This window comes from Ochotona curzoniae, unplaced genomic scaffold (genome assembly GCF_017591425.1).
Source record: "Ochotona curzoniae isolate NIBS_2020 unplaced genomic scaffold, NIBS_Ocur_1.0 scaffold_3835, whole genome shotgun sequence".
Taxonomy (NCBI): Eukaryota; Metazoa; Chordata; class Mammalia; order Lagomorpha; family Ochotonidae; genus Ochotona; species Ochotona curzoniae.
In genome coordinates this window covers 17,883,052-17,905,717 of record NW_024467114.1, presented here as the reverse complement: position 1 = coordinate 17,905,717, position 22,666 = coordinate 17,883,052, and the positions used below count along the sequence as shown (strand labels likewise).

The window sequence follows — 22,666 nt, the reverse complement described above, 5'->3', positions numbered from 1 at the left end:
GTAGTGTGGCTTCTACATGAAACTGCCTTTCATAATTGTGATGCATTTAATTAGAAATGTGTACATACTTGGATATACATATGCTTACAAGGGGCTACCTCTGGTGTTTAACTCAATTTTTCTTGCAAAGGAGTACTGAATTTTATCTAATGTTTTTCTTTTCTCTTGCATTGATCGAATGTTCTCATGGAGCCATTCATGTCATTGTATTTTTACAGCATTCTTAAATATTAAACTATTATTGTTGTCTTTATAATTTTTTGGTCATCTATATTAAGAGATTAATTTATTCTTAAAATTAGAACTGGACAATAATATTATTTGAAACACGCACTTATTTTAATAAGATGGCTGGGATTTTTCATGATTTTTAAATTTGAAATATTTGAGGGGTGCCAATTCAATTGATGATTTGGAGCTCAGTTTTATAGTAGGCTTAGGCTTCAGTTCATGTGTCTGTCTCTCCTCTTGTGCCCAACTCCCTGTGAGATGACAAGGAAAAGAATTCACAGACAGAAATGTGTAGATCCATAATTGCATAGAGAGTGGGAACAGATGGAGTGACCATCGGCAGAGGGGAGACTTTCCAGGTTCCAGAAGACAGACAGCAGATGGCACTAATGGATGAGGCTGGGTGGAGAGCGCCCCCCCAGCCATCTTACCTGTGAGGCTGCAAGGCAGACTGTTCTTGCCCCAGTCCTGAAGAGGCTTAGAAGAATGAGTCAACAGGATAGAGAGCAGAAGATGTGATAGGACATATTGTTAATTCAAAGAGTGTATCTGAAGTTTGTTTTGTCTTGCAGTATACTAGATTCCACTGTCATTTTATTTAGAATTTGTGTACCATGTTCAAATGTTAGATCAGTAAGTTAACTTTCCCTTTATTCAGTCCTTGTTAAAACTCTGTGTCAGTGTTTAGGCTGCCTTCCAAAAGGAATCTGCATTTTTTTCTCTGCTTTAGAAGATTAAATGTCTTTATGATGCTTTTTCTATAAGCAAATTATAAAGATATGCCTGTGATTTTATCTGGGCCTGCTAATAAACCTGGACAGTTTTAAGTCATTCCTTCTTACAACTATTAAGATTATTAAGATTTACTGTTGGAAAGAATCAGAGAAGGAGTGAGAGATCTTCCATCTACTAGTTCACTCCCTCAATGGCCCCACTGAACCCAAGAGCCTGGAACTCTGCCCAGGTCTCAGCAGCAGGGACTGAAGCACTGGAGGATGGGAAGTGGAGCAACCAGGACTGAAACCAGTGCTCATGGAGGATGCCAGCATCACAGGCAGTAGCTTAGCATGCCTTGCCACAGCCTTGGCTCTATCTCTCAAAATAGTTTTAAATCTTATTTTCTTAGTCAAGTTCTGCTAATCATTTTACACTAAATTCCTGTGTTTCTTGATTGAGCAGGTATTCTTACTGCACATATGACTTGCTTATATGAAATACTTTTCCATTTGAAAAAAACACTATTTTTGCCTCCATGTATGTGTGCTTTGTAATTATTTAAAAGGAACTAAACTTTAATAACTGTAACCTTTTAATGTATTATTCAAATTGAAGAAGGAAATGTTTATTTGATTTTTTTTGTTAACAAGGAATCTTACATCTTCAACCAGACAGTATTGCTAATAGCCTGTATAATGAGCTGCTTTATTAAGGAAGTCTAAAGTTGATAATGATAAATTTAAAATTAGAAATGTCATTTTGGTTTGGCTTAATAAATGAGTATTTGATATCTATTTTATTTTTTAAGATTTTTTTTGGAAAGAATTTCAGAGAGGTAGGGAGAGACCGATCTTCCATCCACTAGTTCACTGCCTAAATGACCACAACCGAGAGGACAGTGGCAGGCCCAAGCCAGGAGTTTGGAACTCCATTCGAGCTTTCCAAGTAGATGGCAGGGCCCAGGCACTTAGACCATCATCTGCTGCTTTCCCAGTACATTAGCAGGGAGCTGGATGGAAAGTGGAGCAGCTGAGACTTGAAAAGTCAGCCATATGAATGTTGACATCACAGGCAGTAGCTTTACTCACTGTGCCTGAATGCCAGCTCCTTTGGTCTCTTACTTGATAGAATGGTCCTTAGGGACTGTTGAAAGACTAAATGGGTAATTTGTTTAAAAGGTCCTGAAGTTTAGATTGTAAATTTGTAGTTCAGTGTTTGTTGGCTCACATCCTGTAAATGACAGCTTGGCTAACAGCCCCCCAAATTTCCATGTCCTTAATCCCCCAAATCTCTGAATTTTACTGTATATGGCTAAAAGGGCTTGGCAGATGTGTTTAAATCAAGGGTTTTCCACTGCAGAGCTTCTGTGTTGAGTGGACTATAAATGTGTCATTTGTCCTCATATCAGAGAAGTGGGGAGATTTTGAGTACAGAGACAGAAAGGCATCATGGCCCCAGAGGTGTGGTGTAGATGATACAGTCTCTAAAAAGGAACCAGCCCTGCTAACACCTTGACTTTGTCTGTAATTTAACCCTCTGTTTGGATTTCTGGCTTCCCAGACTGTGAGAGAATGAATTTCCTTGGTTATAAGTTACTGAATTTGAGAGGAAACTAATACAGTGTGTGTGCCTGTTAACTAAATGTGTTGGGCTTTTGGAATTCAACTCCAGAGCCCCAGCACTCAGAACTGTGTCCTTAGGTAATAAGGTAGGCTGGGAGGCAGGGAGGAAAAGAGCAAGGAATCAAGAAAGAAAATAATCAGGGCAGTCATAAATAACATTTTGAGCATGATACAGATACTTAATTTCCGGATGAAACAGTAAAAAGCGTGGCTGAAAAGTTGAGGCTGCCCCATAATCACATAGGTTCTTTAAGATACCACTTTTCAAAGTTGAACAGTGGGGCCGAGTAATCTGATTCGATACATTGGTATCTTAACCTCTGAGATAAACACCTCCTTCCAGTTTTGTGACTTCAAATGCTGTCAGTAGACTGGTATTAACATTTTTGTCTCCATCTATTTCTAACCTCACCTCTCATCTCCAGACTAGAATATCGTACACACAAGTAGAGCTTGGGATTTCTTTCCCAGCCCTGTTCCTCCCTAGTCTGCCCATCATTGATTTAAAAAAAATGTCACCATACATTCAGATCTTTGTGCCCTGTCCCTCCCCCACCTACACCCCAAAAAACTTAGAAATCACTCTTGGTTTCTTCTATCCAGTCCAAAATGGATCCCAACTAGCTCACAAGTTAGGAGAGCCAGGCTGCCTCAGTTTGAAATCTGGCTCAGCCTTGAGCATGTCAACTGCTGTGACTCAGATCTCTAAATGAAGTTTAAAAAGTGTTATTGTTAGTACAACACAAGTGCTGACAACCTAATTCTGTGTACGAAGTGCTCCAAACAGTGCTTAGGAAGTGGTCAGTAAGTGTTTCCATTGAGCATTGGTAGTCACACAAATACTAGTTGTGGTGGGCCTAGTATCCTGCCGTGGCCCTGAGCCAATCCTATCCTACATGGGCTACTGGGTGACCTCCTATGCTTTGAATTCTTGTACTTTAGTCCATTCGCCATGCCAGCCAGGGAAGTTTCTAAAAACAGATCAAAATTGTGTCACTATTGACTTAAAAACTTTGGGAAGGTTTCCCAGTTGTAATCAAATCCTAACACCATCCCGTGGCCTTCAAGGCTTTTTGTGGTTTGTCCCTTTACTGGCTTCTCAGTGCCACTTCCTGTTATTTACTGGCCATCCTCCACTCTGGCCTTCTTTGACCCCTAGAATTTGCCAGCCTTCACTTTTTTTAGGATCTTTGTGCTTATTGTTCCCACTGCCTTCAGAGATGTCAGGTTCCTTCCAAACCTTCAGTTCTCGGCTCAGTTGGTGTATCTTCAGGACTGAGCGTCTAGTGTAGGTTTAAGACGTAGCTGGGATGGCCCACATCCCATGTCAGGTTCTGGAATGGAGTACCAACCCCACTCTCCTTTCCAGCGTCCTGCTGATGTCCACCCTGGGAGGCAGCAGTAAAGGCCTAGGTAATTGGCTCCCTACCACTCATCTTGGAACCCCTGACTGAGTTCTGGGCTCCTGTCTCAGCCAGAGATGTGTGAGGCATTTGGAAAGCAAACCAGAGGATGGGAGACACTGTGTCTGCCTTTCAAGTAAATAAAATATAAATTTTATGATGAAATGACACTTCAGGGGTGTCTTACTTGACCATCTGGTAAGAGTGGCTTCATCCCTTACTGGTGATCGCATACCTCCATCTTCTTTTCATTGCACTTGGTATTACTGACTCTTTCTTCTTTGTGTACATGTTTGTGTCTTAGTTGCAAAGAGGCAGGAGCTTTAGTTTGTTTATCATTCAAAGTAACCAGACCCAGGATTGGGAATTGGGTTTACACTGCCAAGTTTGCTAAATGGCATGGAGGAGGATTTCCTTGACAGGAGCCTCATTTCCAGATAGTGTCTTCAGAGTGTGCAGAATTCAGCTCATGGTTGCTAGGGAGTTTTTGTAACTTAGGAAAATGTCTTCAGGAGTCTGCCTTTTCCATTTCTGAGTGAGTCATAGACTATATGTTAAGCTGTTCTGAAAGGAAAAGCATTTTAACCAGGCTGATGGAACTGTTAAGCGTTTTCCTTTAAAACACGTACTCCATACCCCTCTTAGATTATTAATTGATATGGTAACATCAAGCTTTAGTGGCACTTCTGTTCTAAAAATAAAATAGCGGTTATGTACTATGATGTGAGAATAGTGAGAAAAATCATTTCCAGATTTAGGATCACCAACACCACCATACTCCATAAACTTGCTTTTATTTGGTATCTTAGATCTTTAATTTATTTGAGATATGTGACATGATAATTTTCATGTTTTTGAGCACTGATAGGCGGGGAGGATATAATGATCATTTGCCTGGTACTCAGAAGAGACACTAGATGAAGGGTGAAAGCAGTTTCAAAGGAATTATGTTAGCATGTCGTATTAAATGGGTAGAAGGACAGTGGGGATTTCTTCCTTACTCCTTTTCTGTACTGGACAAATAAGCATGTGGGCGTGATTTCTGGGTGGAATCCAAAACAGTCTCTAGCCCTTGGGTATCCTATGCCTCCAAGGCCCAAAGCAAGCTGTTTTCTCCTGCTGCAATAGACTGTGTAGTAGGAGCAGCTACCTCCCACTGGTCTCGTCTGCCACACTTCCAGGGTCAAGTCAGGCTGCAGCCATTTATTTTATCTGTTCATTCAGCACATGTGCGCTGGGTGGCTGATTATCTGCCTAGCACTGGTAGTCATGTTAAGGGTGAGATAACCAAATAGACATGACACTTGCACCCAGATTGCAACACAATTCCAAATTGTTAAAAGGGCTATTTAGGGAAGGTATCAAATGCTAAGAGCACAGGACAGAGAGAGTCATTTACGTTGCCATTCCCAAACTAGGACGAATCAGCCAGATAGCCTAAAAATATGCCCAATACAGAAAAGTGCCTAACAGAGGCTAAGAGGCCTAGGAGAGCCATTAAGGACCCCCAGGAGACCAGTGTGTGCCCCATGTAGCCCATCCGGGAGAGGGACCCACAAGACAGGGGTAAGCAGATTTGAAGCACAGCTAAGCAAAGCTGTGTTTTCAACCAAAACAAACCCAAGATACCGAGGAAAGGTGTGCTCCCTGGTCTCGGAGAACAGTTTCTGCTCACACTCCACACACAGTCGGTGTTTGCTGTGACTTCACAACTATTTTTTTCCCCTGAGGTCTTATACCTTGGCTGTGGGAAACTAGCTGCCATTAGTGCCAGTCATTACTGCAGGTCCTGCAGGAGCCTGATCTTTTCCATGCTGAACACATAAATGTATTTAACAAAGGCATGTTCTGAGGAAAGTAGGGGTACAGTAGACTCAGTAGTTAGGTTAGATTGGCTAGCCACCACAAGAAACACTGGTGTTACTGTATTTTCGTAGTTGGGTATAATTCTGTTACGAAGTTGCCGAGATGAGATTTCTGCTTTTATCAGAGGGCAGTTAGGTAAGTTTTTGGGTAAAGTCCTTAGCTCTGCACATATTGCCTGTATAGATGAATATGAAAACAAAGTGACCCCTTAGCCTGTTTTCCTAATCTGTGTGAATGTTATCTAGCTGATACCCTATTGTTATCAGTGTGTGATTACCCTGAGAAATTTTCATTTTTGATCACAGCTCCTAATTGAAAACCAATAGTTAAAAAGAAATGCACTTGAGCACTATGCTTGTTTTATTGCCATACTATTCTCAGATAAGGGGATCTTTCCCTAAGTGAGCATGCTTCATTGGCCATCTGCTTAAAATCACTGCAGAATGAAAACTGGTTATCTGGAACCCTAAGAACGTATCTCTTTTATAGAAGAATATTCAGAGTGTAATGTTTTCTTTCATCCTCAGATTCTTCTCACTTAATCTTTTGGTGGAAACTACAACACAAGATGGCTGCAAATAAGCCCAAGGGTCAGAATTCCTTGGCTTTACACAAAGTCATCATGGTGGGAAGTGGTGGTGTGGGCAAATCTGCTCTCACTCTACAGTTCATGTATGATGAGGTAAGTGCTTGTTTCCCAGTGGATATGCTACTTTGGACTGTCAGTATTTTCTAGATTACTAATCTTGCTGCTAAATCATATAGATTTCTTGAGTCCTGAAAACTGCAAATAATGTTTTTCATTTTTAAATTCAGAGGGAATGCCTGTATATAACTTGGCTTAACAAGTCAAGAATTCAAGCCCGGCATGTTAGCCTGGTGGCTGAAGTCTTTGCCTTGGATGCGCCAGGATCCCATATGAGCGCCAGTCTAATCCCCATGGCCCTGCTTCCCATCCAGCACCCTGCACCCACATGGGAGACCCGGAGGAGATTCTGGGCTCCTGGCTTTGATTTGGCTCAGCTCCAGCCATTGCAGCCACTTGGGGAGTGAGTCATCGGACGGAGGATCTTCTTCTCTGTCTCTCCTCCTCTCTGTATATGTGACTTTGCAATAAAAATAAATCCTTTAAAAAAAAAAGTCAAGAATTTGAGAGCCTTGAAAAACTTCCTGCTCTCAAAAAAAAACCGAAAATGGTGCCTAGTTTTTGAATAGTCTTGAGCTTTATTATTTTTTGTTTGAAGATTCTTAGCTTGATTTTGTAGAACAAGTGCATGTACTATATAGTTGAAAGTTGAAGTTAACATATAAAGCCTTCCTTAGTAAGCTAAATGAAAATTTCCATTTTTGTGAATTTGGCAAGGCAATAGTCACTATTAAACAAGTAACAGCTGTATTGCTAAAATTTATCATTTTTAGCTTACAGGTTTTTGTGCACATATTTATGCCAGACTAGACATCCTTCAGTTAAAAGTATCAGATATACAACAATATGGCTTTCCCTAGAGGATTGTTAACAAGGCTTAAAGATTGAAGTGTTGGTAAAAAAAAAAAATATCTTGCACTCCTCCTCCTCCCAGTAGAGGGCAGGTGTTTTAGTTGCTGAACACAATCCTGCATGATATTCCCACTTCACAGATGAGAAAACCACCACCACAGAGAGATTGCCCAACTTGGCCCAAAAGTGATCTCCGGCAAGTAACCTAAGTGTGCCATGTGGTCCTCTGGCAAAAATAATCCTGCAGAATTTGTACCACCCCATATCTTATTGATTGTTAATAACAAGGAAAGGGTTTGGGCAATAAAGGAAATTTAATTTGGCTCTGTCTTTGCAAATAGGAGTCCAAAAAGTTGCCTGAAATGGAAATGAAGGTTCATGTCATTGTTACCATTGGGGGAACTGGGTACTTGAGTGTACTTGAAACCTCTACGTACTGTTTTGTCAGCTTCTTCTAAATCCAGTTGTTTCAAATTTTCCAGTTGTTTGGGGAAGTGAAAAGACTTTAAAATGAATGTGTTTTTCCTCTTTTTTTGTAGTTTGTAGAGGACTATGAGCCCACCAAAGCAGACAGCTATCGGAAGAAGGTAGTGCTGGATGGGGAGGAAGTGCAGATCGATATCTTAGATACAGCTGGGCAGGAAGACTACGCTGCCATCAGAGACAACTACTTCCGGAGTGGGGAGGGTTTCCTCTGTGTCTTCTCTATTACGGAAATGGAGTCCTTTGCAGCCACAGCCGACTTCAGGTGTGTTCAAGAGTGAGGTTGCTGCCTGTGACCCACTGCACGAGTCTCCCCAGAACAAGTGGACAACCAGGGCTTCTTGCTGGTTGGTCTTTTACTTGGTCTCTCATTGTGTTTACTCGTTCACTGATAGCAGTGCATGTTGTTAGCCACTGTGCATGCACACACAGATGTTCAGGATACGTTGCATAATCTTACAGCCATTCCATTGCAGAGCTGTAGTAAGAGGCTGAGTCTGTGACAACCTCTAGGACAGGCTGAAACTCCTTCTGCATTTTAGTGAAATATTTCTTTTTCAGTTAAAATGCTGCTATTGCCATCATAGTTAATATTTGAATCACATAATGGAGCCATCCCCTATTTTAATCTTTCTGTTAGTTGTGGATTTTCAGCACCTGTGTAAACGCTCAGCTGGCACACTGCTATGACAGTGCTGCATTTTTAAAATAATATTGTAGACTGGCACAATAGGTTGTGTTCTACAGACTGTCTTGTTTATTGTTTGTTAAGTCAAAATCTGGCATCCATTTTGGGGGAGTGGTTTTGGAGAAGGAAAGTTGCTCTATATGTCAAATTTAATGCAGATGAAATTCTTGAGTTGTATTGCAGATAGAACGTGTATATTCAGTAAAAGACAATCTTTACTTAGAATTCTGTTTCTGTGCTGAGGCTCTGCTTTAGTTTTGAAGGACATAAAAGAAACATGTCATGTGTCCTCATTGTCCTGGTCAGTATATAAAGCATGTGATCAAGAGCAACTTAGTGACAAAGACATCCAGGATCATGACTGAGGATCTGGGAGGGGAAAGGAGCTGGGAAATCTGCACGAACAGAGAGGCCTGGGGAAAGGTTTTCACAGATGAGGAGAGAAGGCATTTCAGGTGGTTGAGCAAGAAACAGGAGCTTATTTAGAGCATTCTTTTTTATATACACTTGAAAGTTCTGAGACTCCAAGGATTCCAAGAGAACAGATACTCTTTGCAGAAAGGCTTGTCATTGAGTAACTTTAAAATGTAAATTCATTTGTAGAATTAAGACTTCTGGTTTCTATAAGAAAGGAACTGCGGACATGATAGAATGCAAAAGATGGTCATTCCTAGTCACAGTCCTGGGAGATGGGTTGAAAGTAACATAAATGTTAGTACTTTCTTATTCAATCAGTATATATTTGAGTGCTTAGCAAGGCCTGTTCTAGCTAATGGAATAAATTTTGTCACCATAGTTACCAAAGCCAAAGTGATGTATCTCAAGAGAATGAAGTATTTTTACTGCGAAAGAGAGATTTGAGGCCATTACTGTAACAGAAAGTAAGGATGATTCATTACTATTCCTGTGTACCTCCAATGAGTTGCCTTCCCATAAATAAAAATAGCCCTAGTGACTCACCAGCAATAGCGAAGACATTTTTGAAAAGGTGTGAATGGTTACAGTAGACACTGCACATGGAAAACCACCAAGATAAGTACCATCCCCTGCCTTCAGCCTTCCTGGCCCTCTGTGCCCAGGGCAGAATGCATTGCTCCCTCATCTGTGTAAATGACGAGCTTGCAGAAGCTTAGTATCGTACCTGCCACATTCAAGCTTGAAGCTTAGGTGTTTGTAAATAATGTTGAATAAACATTTTGATTCAATTTGAAAACTTAAACCTTTTTGCTGTTCACTTTCCTTATTTCAAAAAAGAAGCTAGACCAGATTGAAAAGGGACTTCCCTATTGTAAAATCCTATAATATCCTCTCTCACTGTAAAATAAATTTTAACACTAAACAAGATGTATATGCAGATAATAAACATTACCTTTGTGTATAGCCAGGAAAATGACAAATAAAAAATAAAGTTCTCTTCACCTCTGATTCCTTAGGTCCAGATTTTCCAAGGCTATAGATTTATTTTTTTTTTAAAGATTTATTTATTTTTGTTGAAAAGTCAGATATATAGGGAGGAGGAGAGAAGAGAGGAAGATCATCTGTCCGATGATTCACTCCTCAAGTGACCACAATGGGCAGTGCTGCGCTAATCTGAAGCCAGGAGCCAGGAATCTCCTCCAGGTCTCCCACGTGGGTGCAGGGCCACAAGGCCTTGGACTGTCCTCAACTGCCCTCCCAGGCCACAAGCAGGGAGCTGGATGGGAAGTGGAGCTGCTGGGGTTAGAACTGGCACCCACATGGGATCCTACCGTTTTCAAGGCAAGAACTTTAGCCGCCAGGCCATGGCGCCGGACCCAAGGCTATATATTTTAAAATGGATATGTTGGGTCTGGTGCTGTGGTGTAGTGAATTAAACTGCCACCTGCAATGCCCACATCCCATGTGGTCTCCACTCCATGTCCTGTCTGTTCCAATTCTAATCTAGCTTCCTGCTGATAATGGCTGGGGAAGCAACAGAGCATTAGCCCAAGTGGTTTGGCCCCTGCTCCCTCATGGAAGACCCAGAAAATCTCCTGGCTTTGAAATGCCCACCTCTAGGGGGAGGGGGAATCCCAGTGCCTAAAAAACTGTGTCACATAATGCAATGTAATAAAAAATAAATAAATAAAATGAAATTTAAAAAAAATAATAAAATAGAATGAAATGCCCACCTCTAGCCATTGCAGCCATTTGGGGAGTGAACCAGCAAAACAATGGTTCTCCCTCTCTTTCTCTCCTGTTCTGTAACTCTGCCTTTCAAATAAAAGGAATATGTTATGTTACCTAATTCACAGTTACAGCCCATTTCCCTACATTTTCTTTTAATGTTTAAGCATTTCTATGTAGAGTATTCTTTAAAAAAATCATTCCATGCCATGGTATTTATCATACATTATTTTGTTAACATCAGTTCTACTTGTCAGTTGATTTAAGACATTTTCAGAATTCACTTTTCCTTCCACCCTTTTTCTCGTGTATTCCAAATGTGCTCTGTTTACTATACAAGGGAAGCTACAAAAATTTCTTGGAAAATTTATTACCTTTTAATGCATTTTCCATGAACTTCTTAAATTCCTTTCATGTAATAAGTACAGTTCCTCTGAAACAGTTGTTACTTTGCCATAAAGGAGAAATGTCACGGAGGCTTGAGAGACTAGAGTGTGGAGCCAGGCACCTTGGTGTCAGCTCCACATCAGGAGTCTCTCACGAAGCGGAACTGTTGGAAAGAAACCTTCTCAACCAAAATGTGTTCTTGAGGTATCTGGTTCTAGGACAGCCCTCTGGTATTTTGTCTGAAATACTTAGTTCCCTATAGTTTCAACATCTTAACAATTTCAAAAGAGACATCTAAAGATAGCAAGAGAGTAAATCCAGTCTTGCTAGTCAATCTAGTCCTTTTGTCTGTTGACTTTTGTAAGACAAAGTCTTCTCCCAGTAGATAATCAGAAGCACAGCTAACATTTATCAAATGTTTGCTGTATGCTGTGCAGTTATAAGCACTCGACATTTAGTCCTTCCAGAAGCTAAGGAGGGTGTGTTTTTAGCCCCATTTGGCGAGGAAACCAAGTCCAAGAAGTCACATGATGAGGAAGAACAGCCATGCCACAATAAGCTAGATGACATTCTCCCAGTCGATAGCTTAACTCCCAACGAAACAGATCTGTTCAGGAGCTTCAGGAGCTACCTTGCAGTGATTAATTGGAAGTGGGAGCTTTTTGCATTCTACCTCGGCAATGTTCCCCAAACCCATCCCCTAATCATTAGAAAAACATCAGACAAATATCATTTGACAGGCATTCTAAGTAACACTTGTCAACACTGTTTGGGTTATCAAAAGCAAGGAACAACAGAGAGCCATGATAGCCAGGTGGAGGCGTGATGAACTGTGTCCTGGGGTGGGCTCCTTCAGAGGTTTTGTATAACTAAAATCATCCTAAAGTAAACATTTGGCTTTTTTTTTTTTTTTTTCATTTTATGACACAGTTTCATAGGCTCTGGGATTCCCCCAACCTCTCCCCATGCCCTCCCCCCGCCTTTTTTTTTAAGGACTTGAACTTTTGAATTTGGGCCTGCACTGCCATGCTTGGTATATTTTTCGTTCACTAGTGAAGTGAATGTACCTCAAGTGGTGCTCGTAAATGGGGCCACCAGCGGGGCACAGTGAGTTTAGCTGCAGCCTCTGATGGGAGCATCGCCATGCCAGAGCCCCAGGGAAGGGAAGGGATGAAGGCCCAGGCACTTGGAAAGCTCCAGCCGTTTGGGGAGTGAACCAGCAGAGAAGCCCTCTTTCTCTTTTTTTCCCTTGCTCTCTCTACCTTTCAAATAAATAATATGACACTGAAAAAAAGAAGATTGTTGGTAGAGTATGGAATAAGCACTGATTATTTTTCTACAGTATAATACATGTATTTTTTTTTTGCTGTATAAAAACATAATCACACATAAATGCTGATTGCAGATACTGTTTTTTTAACATGTCGAAATAATGGTAATTATTTTTTTTTTTCTTATCCAGGGAGCAGATTTTAAGAGTAAAAGAAGATGAGAATGTTCCTTTTCTGCTGGTTGGTAACAAATCAGATTTAGAAGATAAAAGGCAGGTTTCTGTAGAAGAAGCAAAAAACCGAGCTGACCAGTGGAATGTTAACTATGTGGAAACATCTGCTAAAACGCGGGCTAATGTTGACAAGGTAAAATGTGACTCCCTTAACCACTGCATCATGTTAAAAATAGGCTGCTGGCCTGGGTCTTGGCCCCATTTTGTCTGGAGAATCCAGGAGCCCATCAAGTAGGGATTTTATACATGATGGTTTTCATCATCCCTGAAAGCTCCAGCAGAGCGTGTGAGGAATTCCGAGCCTCCACCTTGTGCAGCTTCCCTAGGGCCATCAGACATGGGACACTGCAGCTGTGCTTGCTTTATTATAGCACTGACAGCATTCCTAACTGAATCTCTGCCTTCTTCTTTCACCCTAATGGGACTGGGTAATTTAAGAGAAAGTGTCTGTAGCCTTAAGACAGTAGCACCAAATGTCCTCACCCCTGGCTGATGCCTGCCCAGCCCCACTGCAGTTGTCAGAAGTGAAGGTCCCTTCCAAGATGAAGGAGCCCTCAGCCCAGAGGATTTTACTGTTGAACTGCTCCATTCCACTCCCACAACCGTTGTTTGCCTTAAGTGAAAATGGAAATCCTGGGTCCTCCCAGCTTCCCCTGTGGCTCAGAGGGGTCCTTCCCAGACACCAAGTGCTCACCTTGGGCACTGAGACGCCTCCCCGAAAGCATTTCATCCTGCAGCCAGAGATGGCTAAGGCTACGCAAGGGCTTCGGGGCCTGGATCCGGGGCATCTCCAACCCCAGAGGACTGTGCCTCTGTGCCTCTCAGAGTGCAAAAACTCACCTGGGGAGGTGGAACACAGGCCTTGCACCTCGCCCCAGTTGGTTCAGTTGGTCTAGGATGAGGCCTGACCAGTTCCCACCCAGGTGATGCAGGTTGCAGATAGGTGGACTACACTGCCCTAGGTGACTGTAGTTTTAAGATCCTTGACCCAGAAGCAGTTTTAAAAAGGCTTTTTTTTCCCCCCTGTCATTTTACAGTTGGTCCTGAGGCATGCATGTGTCACAGATCATTTTTAGTCAAATGGTTTGATTTCCCCAGGTCACAAAATGAGCACTGTAAGATTTCTGTTCAGTTCTTCACTAGTTTTCTCCAAGTTTAGAGCAAATATTTTTAATGAAAATACATTTTAAATTTGGGTATATTATAATTTTGGTTTTTTTTTTAAGTTTATTGATTTTTTTTAATTGAAAAGTTAGATTTACGGAAAGAAGGAGAGACAGAGAGGAAGATCTGTCTGTTGGCTCACTCCCCAAGTGGCCACAGTGGCTGGAGCTGAGCCAGGAGCTTCTGGGTCTCTAACATGGGTGCTTGATCCCAGGGTCCTTGACTGCTTTCCTAGGCCACAAACAGCTGGATGGGAAGTGCGGCAGCCAGGACATGAAGCAGCAACCATATGGGATCCTGGAGCACACAAGGCGAGGACTTCAGCCACTGGACTATCATGCTGGGCACACATTATCAGTTTTAAAACACAGCATTGAGTATTTCCATTGCATATGTCTAGTTTCCTCCTGATCGGTGTCTTGAGCAGGTTGTGGGGAGTGGAATGTTTTGACTGTGAGGAATAGAGAGGAATCGCAGATTAGCAGCCTAGGAGACAGAGCTGATGGTCTGCTGGCATCAGAGGCCCTGGGAATCCAGTGGTGTGGATCACCAGCGCTCCTGTAGGGCAGTAAGAAAAAGACCAGCAGCCCATCAGAAGACAGTTAGCAAACAGAGGCAGGCGTGTCACGGAGGGGAAGGTAAATGGCTATTTAATTGGAAAAGGGATTTCAATCTCACTTGTAAAAAGGAAAATAGAATTTTTTAATGAAATAATGTCTTTTTTTTTTTAACCTGGCACGTTGATTAACAGCAAAGAGGCTGTTAATATATCATTGCCAAGAATACAGAAAAACAGGAGCTTCTAATATGCTGATGGGAGGGTAGTTTGGTTATCATCTGTCAAAATTAGGACATGATAGCTCGTGTTGTAAAAATGTATTATGCGGAAAGAAACGATGCAGGTACGTGCGTATTTGGTAGCTCTCACTGAAGCAGTATTTGTAGAAACAAAAAGAGTGGAAATATTCAGTGTCCAATAGGACTAGTTTGAGGTAAGGACCACATATTGGAATACCACCCAGTCGTGTAAAGGAAATGAGGACCAAAGCATTGGAATGATCTTCACGTGCTGATGCAGAAACTTCCCATGGCCTGCTGCCATCTGTGCTTCTAGTACACACTCATACATATGCATGTCTGCATCGTGAGAATGTGTTAGAACTGACCCCTGTAGTTGCCACCAGACAACAAATCCACATGTTCTTAGATACATGTTCTTTGAACTATAAATTCTTGCACTGAAGATTTTCAGTATGTGCATGTGTTGATTTTCAAAAGTAAAAGTAAGGGCTGTTTTCATTAACATGATGGTAACAAAATGTATCCCAGCAACTTTTTGGGGAAAACAGCTCTTTATTCTGCTCACAGATTCTTTTAGCCAGGGTAATAGTAGAAAGAAGACTTGTCTTTGTGTCACAGTCTGATGCCTCAGCTGAACGGCTCTAAGTCTGAGCACTTGGACATATCTAAACTTAGGCTCTGCAGGCTTGTTCGCACATGTCTGGCTCTGCCGGTGGATGCTGGCACTGGTCCAGGGAAGCCTTGGTTCCTTTCCACATGGACTCCTCCATGTGGCTTTTCCATGTGTGTTGGTTTGGACTTGCTCATAGCACAGTGGCAGTATTTCAGTGGCAATGTCCCAGAAGACTGAGACCTGGCAGAAGCCACCCCAGCTTTCCTGACTTGGCATTTGAGCTGGTGCAGCATTATTTCAGCCTGATGGTATTGGTCAGGGCTGTTGGAAAGTCCCACATGGATTCAAGAGGAAGGGGTAGACTCCGCCTCCTGCTGACGGGTGACAGGATCCTGGAAAAGCCCCTGGGAAAATGCTGCTGTGCCCAGTTTTAGAAGACAGGATCTGCAGTTTGTAAGCATAACCCCAAAACAGAATTAATTACATTATGCAGGGCTTCTTGTAAATAGAGGTACAAATTCATACTGAAAATTACCATTTCATATACTGCTGCGCCCTGCAGAATAGGTACTCTGTGAAACACCTCCATGGCTCCAGTAACTTGTAATAATTATGCGGCTTCCAGAATTAGGTTGTATTGAAAGGTATTGTGTAGAGAGTGTGGGTGTTTGCTATGGAAAGCACTAACATGGGATCCTAAGTGAATACGCTTTGAATGCTCCTCTTCAGACTTTCAGGATGAGGAGATAAGGAGAAGTCCTGGGCCTGTGGTTTGTGCTGTTGGGTCTGGTTAACTCTGGTGCTCAGTCGGGCCGCTGGTTTGACTTAAAATGATGATTGGGGAATGAACGTTTTGCAAAAGCTACTGGAATGTCCTGTTCCCATGTCATAACACTTGCATTCAAGTCCAGCTCCACTTTTATCGCAGCTTCCCGCTGGTGCTGAGACCAGGTTAAAAGCTCAAGGACCTGAATCCTTGTGGCCTTTGTGGAAAGTCCAGGTCGAGTTCCCGAGTCCCTGGCTCTGATCTGTCCCAGCCTTGAATGTTGCTGGTGTTTTGAAATTAAACTAGTAGGTGCAAGATTGTTTCTCTTTCTGTCTCAAATACAATGGAAATGATTTTTTTTAAAAGATTTATTTAACTGAAAAAGTTAGAAAGAGAGAAACAGACATGTTTCATTTGCTGGTTCACTGCCCAGGTGGCTGCAATGGCCGGAGCTGAGGCAGGCCGGAGCCAGGAGCTTCATCTGGGTGTCCCGTGTGAAGAGCAGGGCCCAAGCACTTCTGTTTTCCCAGACACATTCATAGAGGACTGGTCAGAAGTAGAGCAGCTGGGACTCAAACAGGCTCCTACCTGGTGCCAGAGGGGCAGGCAGCAACTTGCCCAGTGTGCCCCCAATAAATTTTTCTAATTCCTGTGTTACTTTCTTACTCTGGCATTTTTAGTAGATCCATAATCCATTTGAAACTATACTATTTTATATGATATGAAGTAGTAGTTACTTAGTAATCAAGGTACTCTGAATGAAGGAATTAGTAATGACAGAGGCTTAGATTTAAAATTGATGGCTCTTGTTCTTTTTTTAGAGGTGTTAGTCATTTCTGATAACTTAAGTGAGATAAGGAGGATTTTCCTAAGGTCTCTTACCTAAAATTAGAAAAGACAAATTATTTTGTGTGCACTGGTTTGCTGTAAATTGGGAAGAAAAAGGGGAGGAGGAGAGGAAAGAAATTATTTGGAGGTTAAAAATGTTGCAAAAAGCCTGTGCTTAGGGGATTACCATTTGTATGCGGTCATCAAAACCAATTTATTCCCACCCTTAATACCTCGTTTCCTTCCACTTGGCAGTTGAAGCAGGACTTTTTTTTTTTTTTAAAGCACTAATTCATTAAATTTGCTGATGAAGACTTAGCAAGTTTCCAAATGTATTGCCCATTAAAATGACCTTGGTGTCTTCTGATAGGACTCATTGGAAGTTTCTTGCAGAGGCTTGCCTAAAGTTAGAACTTCAACCTGCTGGTGATAACCCATCTGCAGGAGAAGCCAGTGCTGGGAGTACTCTAAGAATAAAATAATGACACCGAGTTTAAAGCAGCCACAGACTAGGTTCTCATTTCTTTGTTAACTATAGGGTTGTCATCATTAGCCTTACAGTGAACAGTGCTAGGAAGTCAATAGTATTAAAAGAAAAAAAATCCTGTTATTTCTGGGTTCAAATTTCACTTTACAGACTCTTCGATATTGCACTGTACCTTTTACACTGAAAATCTTGGTTCTTCTACATTAACATAACCACTTGAATTCTGAGAGTGGTATCACTGTCACTGACAAACTTTTTTTGTCTATTCTTCACAGTTGTTCTAAGACGACCATTCCGTATTTTGTTTTATAAGCACCGTTAGAATAATTCTTGCCTCTGTATCATTTTTGTCACCAACTTGGCTTGTAGTCAGTTCTTGTTTTAACTTGATTTTTATTTTTTATGAGTTACTTTATTTTACTGGAATGTGTAAGATATTTGTTTCCAAAAAAGAAATTACATGACAAAGTTTATTCAGAGATATTACCACTGTTCCTTTCCCCTTAAAATTGAAAATATGAGTGTTATTATTGCCTGGTTTATAGAAAATTGCAATGTTTTTTTCCTTTCAGGGTGTGTTTTGTTTATTTGAAAGAGTAATAATGAGAAAAAAAGAGAAGAGAAGTAGAGGGAGAGGGTATTCTTCACTGGGGGTTCACTTCACATAGCCATTAATGGCTGGGGCCATACCAGGTGAACAGGAACCTGGAACTCCATCTGGGTTCCCCACATGATCAGTGGGGACCCAAACACTGGGGGCCATTTTCCACTGTTTTCCCAATGGCATAAGCAGGAGCTGGATCTGAAAAGGAGCAGCCTAGACACAAACCAGCACTCTGATGGTGGGGTGACAGTGATGCGAGTTTTGGCTTAACCCATAAAGCCAAAATGTTGTGCCCTGTTGGGTTGTTTTTTTGGTTGGTTGGTTGGTTGGTTGGTTGGTTGGTTGGTTGGTTTGTGGATGCAAGCAGATATCTTCAGCACCAGCTGCACATGCACCCAGGTGTATACACACACGGGAAACTTTCCCTGTATGCTATTGTTATCTTACCTTTTCCAGTTAAAGTTGCAGTAGAGAGCTCAGGCATCTCAAGAAAGGCACATTGGTCTTTATATACATTCATTTACTCTCACGTATTATTTCTTCTGTATTTCTTGCTTATTTGGGGGGGGTGTGTTTTATTCTGCATTAAAAGAATGCAGAAGTATGGGCCCTAAGTTATTCATTCATTTATCCTACACATATACATAACTTCTGTGTACAAAGTAGATCTTCCAGGCCCTTCTATAGAGAACACAGAATGTTTGTTACAATTAGATTTAACTTTTGAATTTTATTGTAGTCATTTCTGAGTTTGTGTGGTAATACCTCAGATTTATTCCCAGGGTTTACTTCTTTGGTGTAGAGAAGTACTGCGTTACTAGGATCTCTGCTTTATTTACCCTGTTTTCTTCTTTCTAGGTATTTTTTGATTTAATGAGGGAAATTCGAGCCAGAAAGATGGAAGACAGCAAAGAAAAGAATGGGAAAAAGAAGAGGAAAAGTTTAGCCAAGAGAATCAGAGAAAGATGCTGCATTTTATAATTGGAGCCCAACTTCTTTCTTACCTTGACCATACTAATAAATATAATTTATAAGCATTGCCAATGAAGGCTCAATTGACTGAAATTACTTTAACATTTTGGAAATTGTTATGTATCACTAAAAGCATGAATTGGAACTACACTGAAAGTCAAATTCACTCTAAAAAGAAATTCACGTGGCTTCTACCAGAAGCAAGGTTGAGCTTATTTCATTACTGCCTACATTTATCACGGTCCTGAATGTAGCATGTCTGTCTCGGGCAGTCTTTCTGGAACTGTTAAATAAAGAAGTGAGACAGTGGTGGGCAATGGGAGGAAAGGCTACTTCCTCTGGCGTTTATTATAAAGCTTAAATTTTATATCATTTTAAAATGTCTTGGTCTTCTACTGCCTTGAAAAATGACAATTGTGAACATGATAGTTAAACTGTACCACTTTTTAAACCATTGTTATGCAAAATATAGAAGAAAAAGTTGTTGGCATGGTTGTTGCATATAGTTAATCTGAGAGCAATTCATCTGTGAGTCTGCGCTAATGACCTGGTGATTAACTTAGAAAAGTGGTGGAAGCTTGTACATGGACATTTTGGAATATGCCTTAATTTAGAAACTGAAAAATATCCAGTTACATCATTCTGGGCATGTTCTCGCTGGCACCCCGTTGTCCCGTGAGACACTGTATGCCTGCTGTGGGGTACAGCTTTTGTATAGAAGGTTCTTAAGAAATAACTGTCCGCTGGGAGTCTGTCCAGATGAAAACTGTGTGCCATACTCTGGTCCTTGAAGGAAGGTTCCAGAGCTGCTTGACCACTCTGAATCGGCTGTGAGGTGGTTTACAGTGGAAGGCCAGCATGTCCTTGCAAGATAATTTTAGACTTCTGAGGATTCACTCTCTGATAGATTTGTGTGAAGCCTCTTCCTCTAAGATGCTGGTCCCTGGAAATCACTTTCCGCGGGTGGTGAGCTTATAAGTGTTAGGTTTTAATCTCCTCAAATTAGGGCACAGGAAAAATATTAACCATGCTAATAATCCATTTTGCATTAGAACACTTGGAGAAAATAAGTCATACTTGCCACCTGTTTGTTTCTAAATTTGTATTCATGAGATTTACAGTTTGGCTTTACAGGAATTATTAAGAGTATTTGTAGTCTGTTTATGTTCATGATGAACTCTGTGGCTACGTCTTCCTAAAATTAGCATCAAACAATCCAACCCAGGCATAGTGTAGAAAATGTGTGTGCACACATACACACCAAACATGGGGCTGTGTCCCTACTCAGTCGCCACTTGAAGCGTTCCAGCAATCTGTTTGGATACATAATTTTGCTGGGAATTACATAGATCACTGTCATTCTTTCTTCTCTGGGATGGAGCTAGCACAGTTGATTGAGCAGAGCTTTTTGATTTTTTTCCTCAGCCCTAATTTGAATAAGTCAAAGATGTGTTCAGGCATTCCAGGTAACAGAAGTGTATGTAAAGCTATCAAAAATAGACTTTTAAGGAACTCAGCTCTTTAGATACTACATTCAGCTTGTCATGTTAAATATCTGTCCCTCAAGAGTGTGAGATGTACATCTTCCATTTCGTATTTTTCATAGATTATGCCATATGCAGAATTAAAGTTACCAATGTAATATTGGCCAGCGGGCCCAGCAATCTCTGTGTGTACTCACTCATTGCAGTCTTATTAACCAGGGGTCCTAACCACTAACATTGTGACTCTGCTTTGAGACCTTTCCTCTCCTGGGTACTGAGGTGCTATGAAGCCAATGGACAGAGATGCATCACATGTCTTAGGCTGATGCCACTACCCAATTCGTTTATTTGCAATTTGAGCCATTTAAAGACCAATAAACTTCCTTTTTTAAAAAAAAAAAATCTTGTTCTCTTATTTGACGTTTTCAGCATGACAAACGATATTCAGATTTATCAGCCACTGGAGAAGTCTTGAGAGCTTTCACTTGGGGAAACTTCCTATGTGCAATGTCACATGTCCTAAGCTAATAGCGTTCTCCATGCTCATGCCTAATCCAGGCCCAGCCACGCCACGCCCCCACGTGCACAGTCAGCTGTGCTTTCCTTAAAAATCACCAATGTGCACACAGGTCAACTCCGGGATGAATAGGTGAAACATCACCTAGTCAGAATGTCCCTCCAGAGACAGGTTAGTGACCCAACTGTGAACCCATTGTCATTTTACCAAGCTACATTTGATCCCTGGTGGGAAATGATGACCTACTATCAACCTGTGTGTGTGTGTTACCAAGAGTCACCCAGTGCAGAAAACACCCATTTAAATTGAGTGCATTTGAATTTCTTGGCTAAGAAGGGCTGGAACGCTCACACATAAGATATATTTGGTATGATTTAAATCCAGTGGTATAAGGAGCCATTCCTTATGCCAACGTGAATATGATGTTGACTGTACCAAAAGTTAGACTGAGTTCTACACAGAGTCAGAATGTCATGTCTCAAGATTTTGTGATAAACAGAATCTGACAGCCTTGCACTGGCAGATTAATGGTAAATTAAAAAGCATTTATTATAATACCTGTAGATTTCAGAGTAATGTATTTCTATGTCATACAGAGTTTAAGATGTCCTTTAGCAAAGGACTTTGAAAGTCAGAAGTGAAGTCTTCATGCTTTTCAGTTTCCAATAGATGTTTATGAACTGTGGTGGAAAGGGGAGAAATTGCAGACACTCTATAAACAAAGTACTTCTGTAGCCTGTGCACCAGAGAGGAAGCAAAATTGTTCAGAGTATATACTAAATCTTGCTCTGGGCTGGGCCCACTGTGTCTTAGGACCATCAACCTATATAAACAGCGGCAAAAACTGGCGCTCACTTTGAGGATATGACACACTTCTCTTTGTGACTGTCCCATACTTAATATTCATAACTGTTATTAATCCCTGCTTGTGAAATGGCTTCTCTCCTGTTCTCAACAGTGCCTGGTGAGGCTCTGGCTACCCACTACCTAGTGGGAGCTAAATCTTTAGTTGGCACCTGGCAACTAGGAACGCTGAGCCCTAAAATCCACTCAGTTTTAATTAAGAAACAATAAATTAATAAAAAAAGCAAACAAAGCACATGTAAAATACTATGAGATTTTTAAAAAGGACACAAAATGGAATTACATAAATTTCTGTGATACAAAAATTTGAAATCTGCAAATAAGTCTTTAAAGAGTAAGTGAAAATGGTGTTTTATGGAAAAAAATAAATTCCAAGCTTTTTGTGCCAAAATAAACATCTTTCATTTTCCACAGCTTTCTGGAATATCTCCTACTTTAATTCTTGACTCAATGAACCTGCTTCCATCATAACTCCACCGTTAACTCATATTCTGTGAAGTATATAAATAGAGGAACACAGAAGTGGATTAACTGGCCCAATACCACAAAGCTAAGAAATATCAGCTGGGATTGTAGTCAGATAGTCTTGGCGCGTTGCCCATGCTGTTAATCCCCAAACCCGGGAAGAAGCAGAGTGGATGCCAGGCAATAGTCAGCCTGTAGGAAGGCGGGAAACGTCAAGACGTTGCAAGGCTGCAGCCACTCATTCATGGATTATCTTCAGAAAACCCGAAGTTGTGTGAACAGAAAAGAGGTCTCCCACTTGCAACATGGTTTTAAGAGAGCTCAAGGGCCAAGAGAATAAACTCAGTACAGGGTTCAGCTGTGGGACTGTCCTTACTGTGCCCTTTCCATAAGGCAATATTACTTTAGCAGCATACAGCGTTGGGGCCATATGGTTTTAACTGCAAAATAATTTCCCAGTTCTTTGCTATGGCAGCTCTGCAAGCAGCTGCAACAACCCTCAGTAGCCAACAGCCAAGGGCTGGGAGGGAGGCTTGCTTATCTGTATTCTCAATACC

The 22,666-nt window shown here is 41.2% G+C and overlaps 1 protein-coding gene across 1 annotated transcript in view; it reads left to right on the top strand.

Moving 5' to 3' along the window:
- Positions 1 to 19,760, top strand: part of RALA (RAS like proto-oncogene A) — a 45,665-nt gene extending 25,905 nt beyond the window's left edge. Inside the window, exons 2-5 of the mRNA XM_040965127.1 lie at positions 6,367 to 6,521; positions 7,877 to 8,085; positions 12,503 to 12,677; positions 18,666 to 19,760. Of these exons, the coding sequence (XP_040821061.1) occupies positions 6,408 to 6,521; positions 7,877 to 8,085; positions 12,503 to 12,677; positions 18,666 to 18,788 (621 nt within the window). The 5' untranslated portion in view covers positions 6,367 to 6,407 and the 3' untranslated portion in view covers positions 18,789 to 19,760. The remainder of the gene's footprint in view (positions 1 to 6,366; positions 6,522 to 7,876; positions 8,086 to 12,502; positions 12,678 to 18,665) is intronic.
- The last annotated feature ends 2,906 nt before the right edge of the window (positions 19,761 to 22,666 follow it).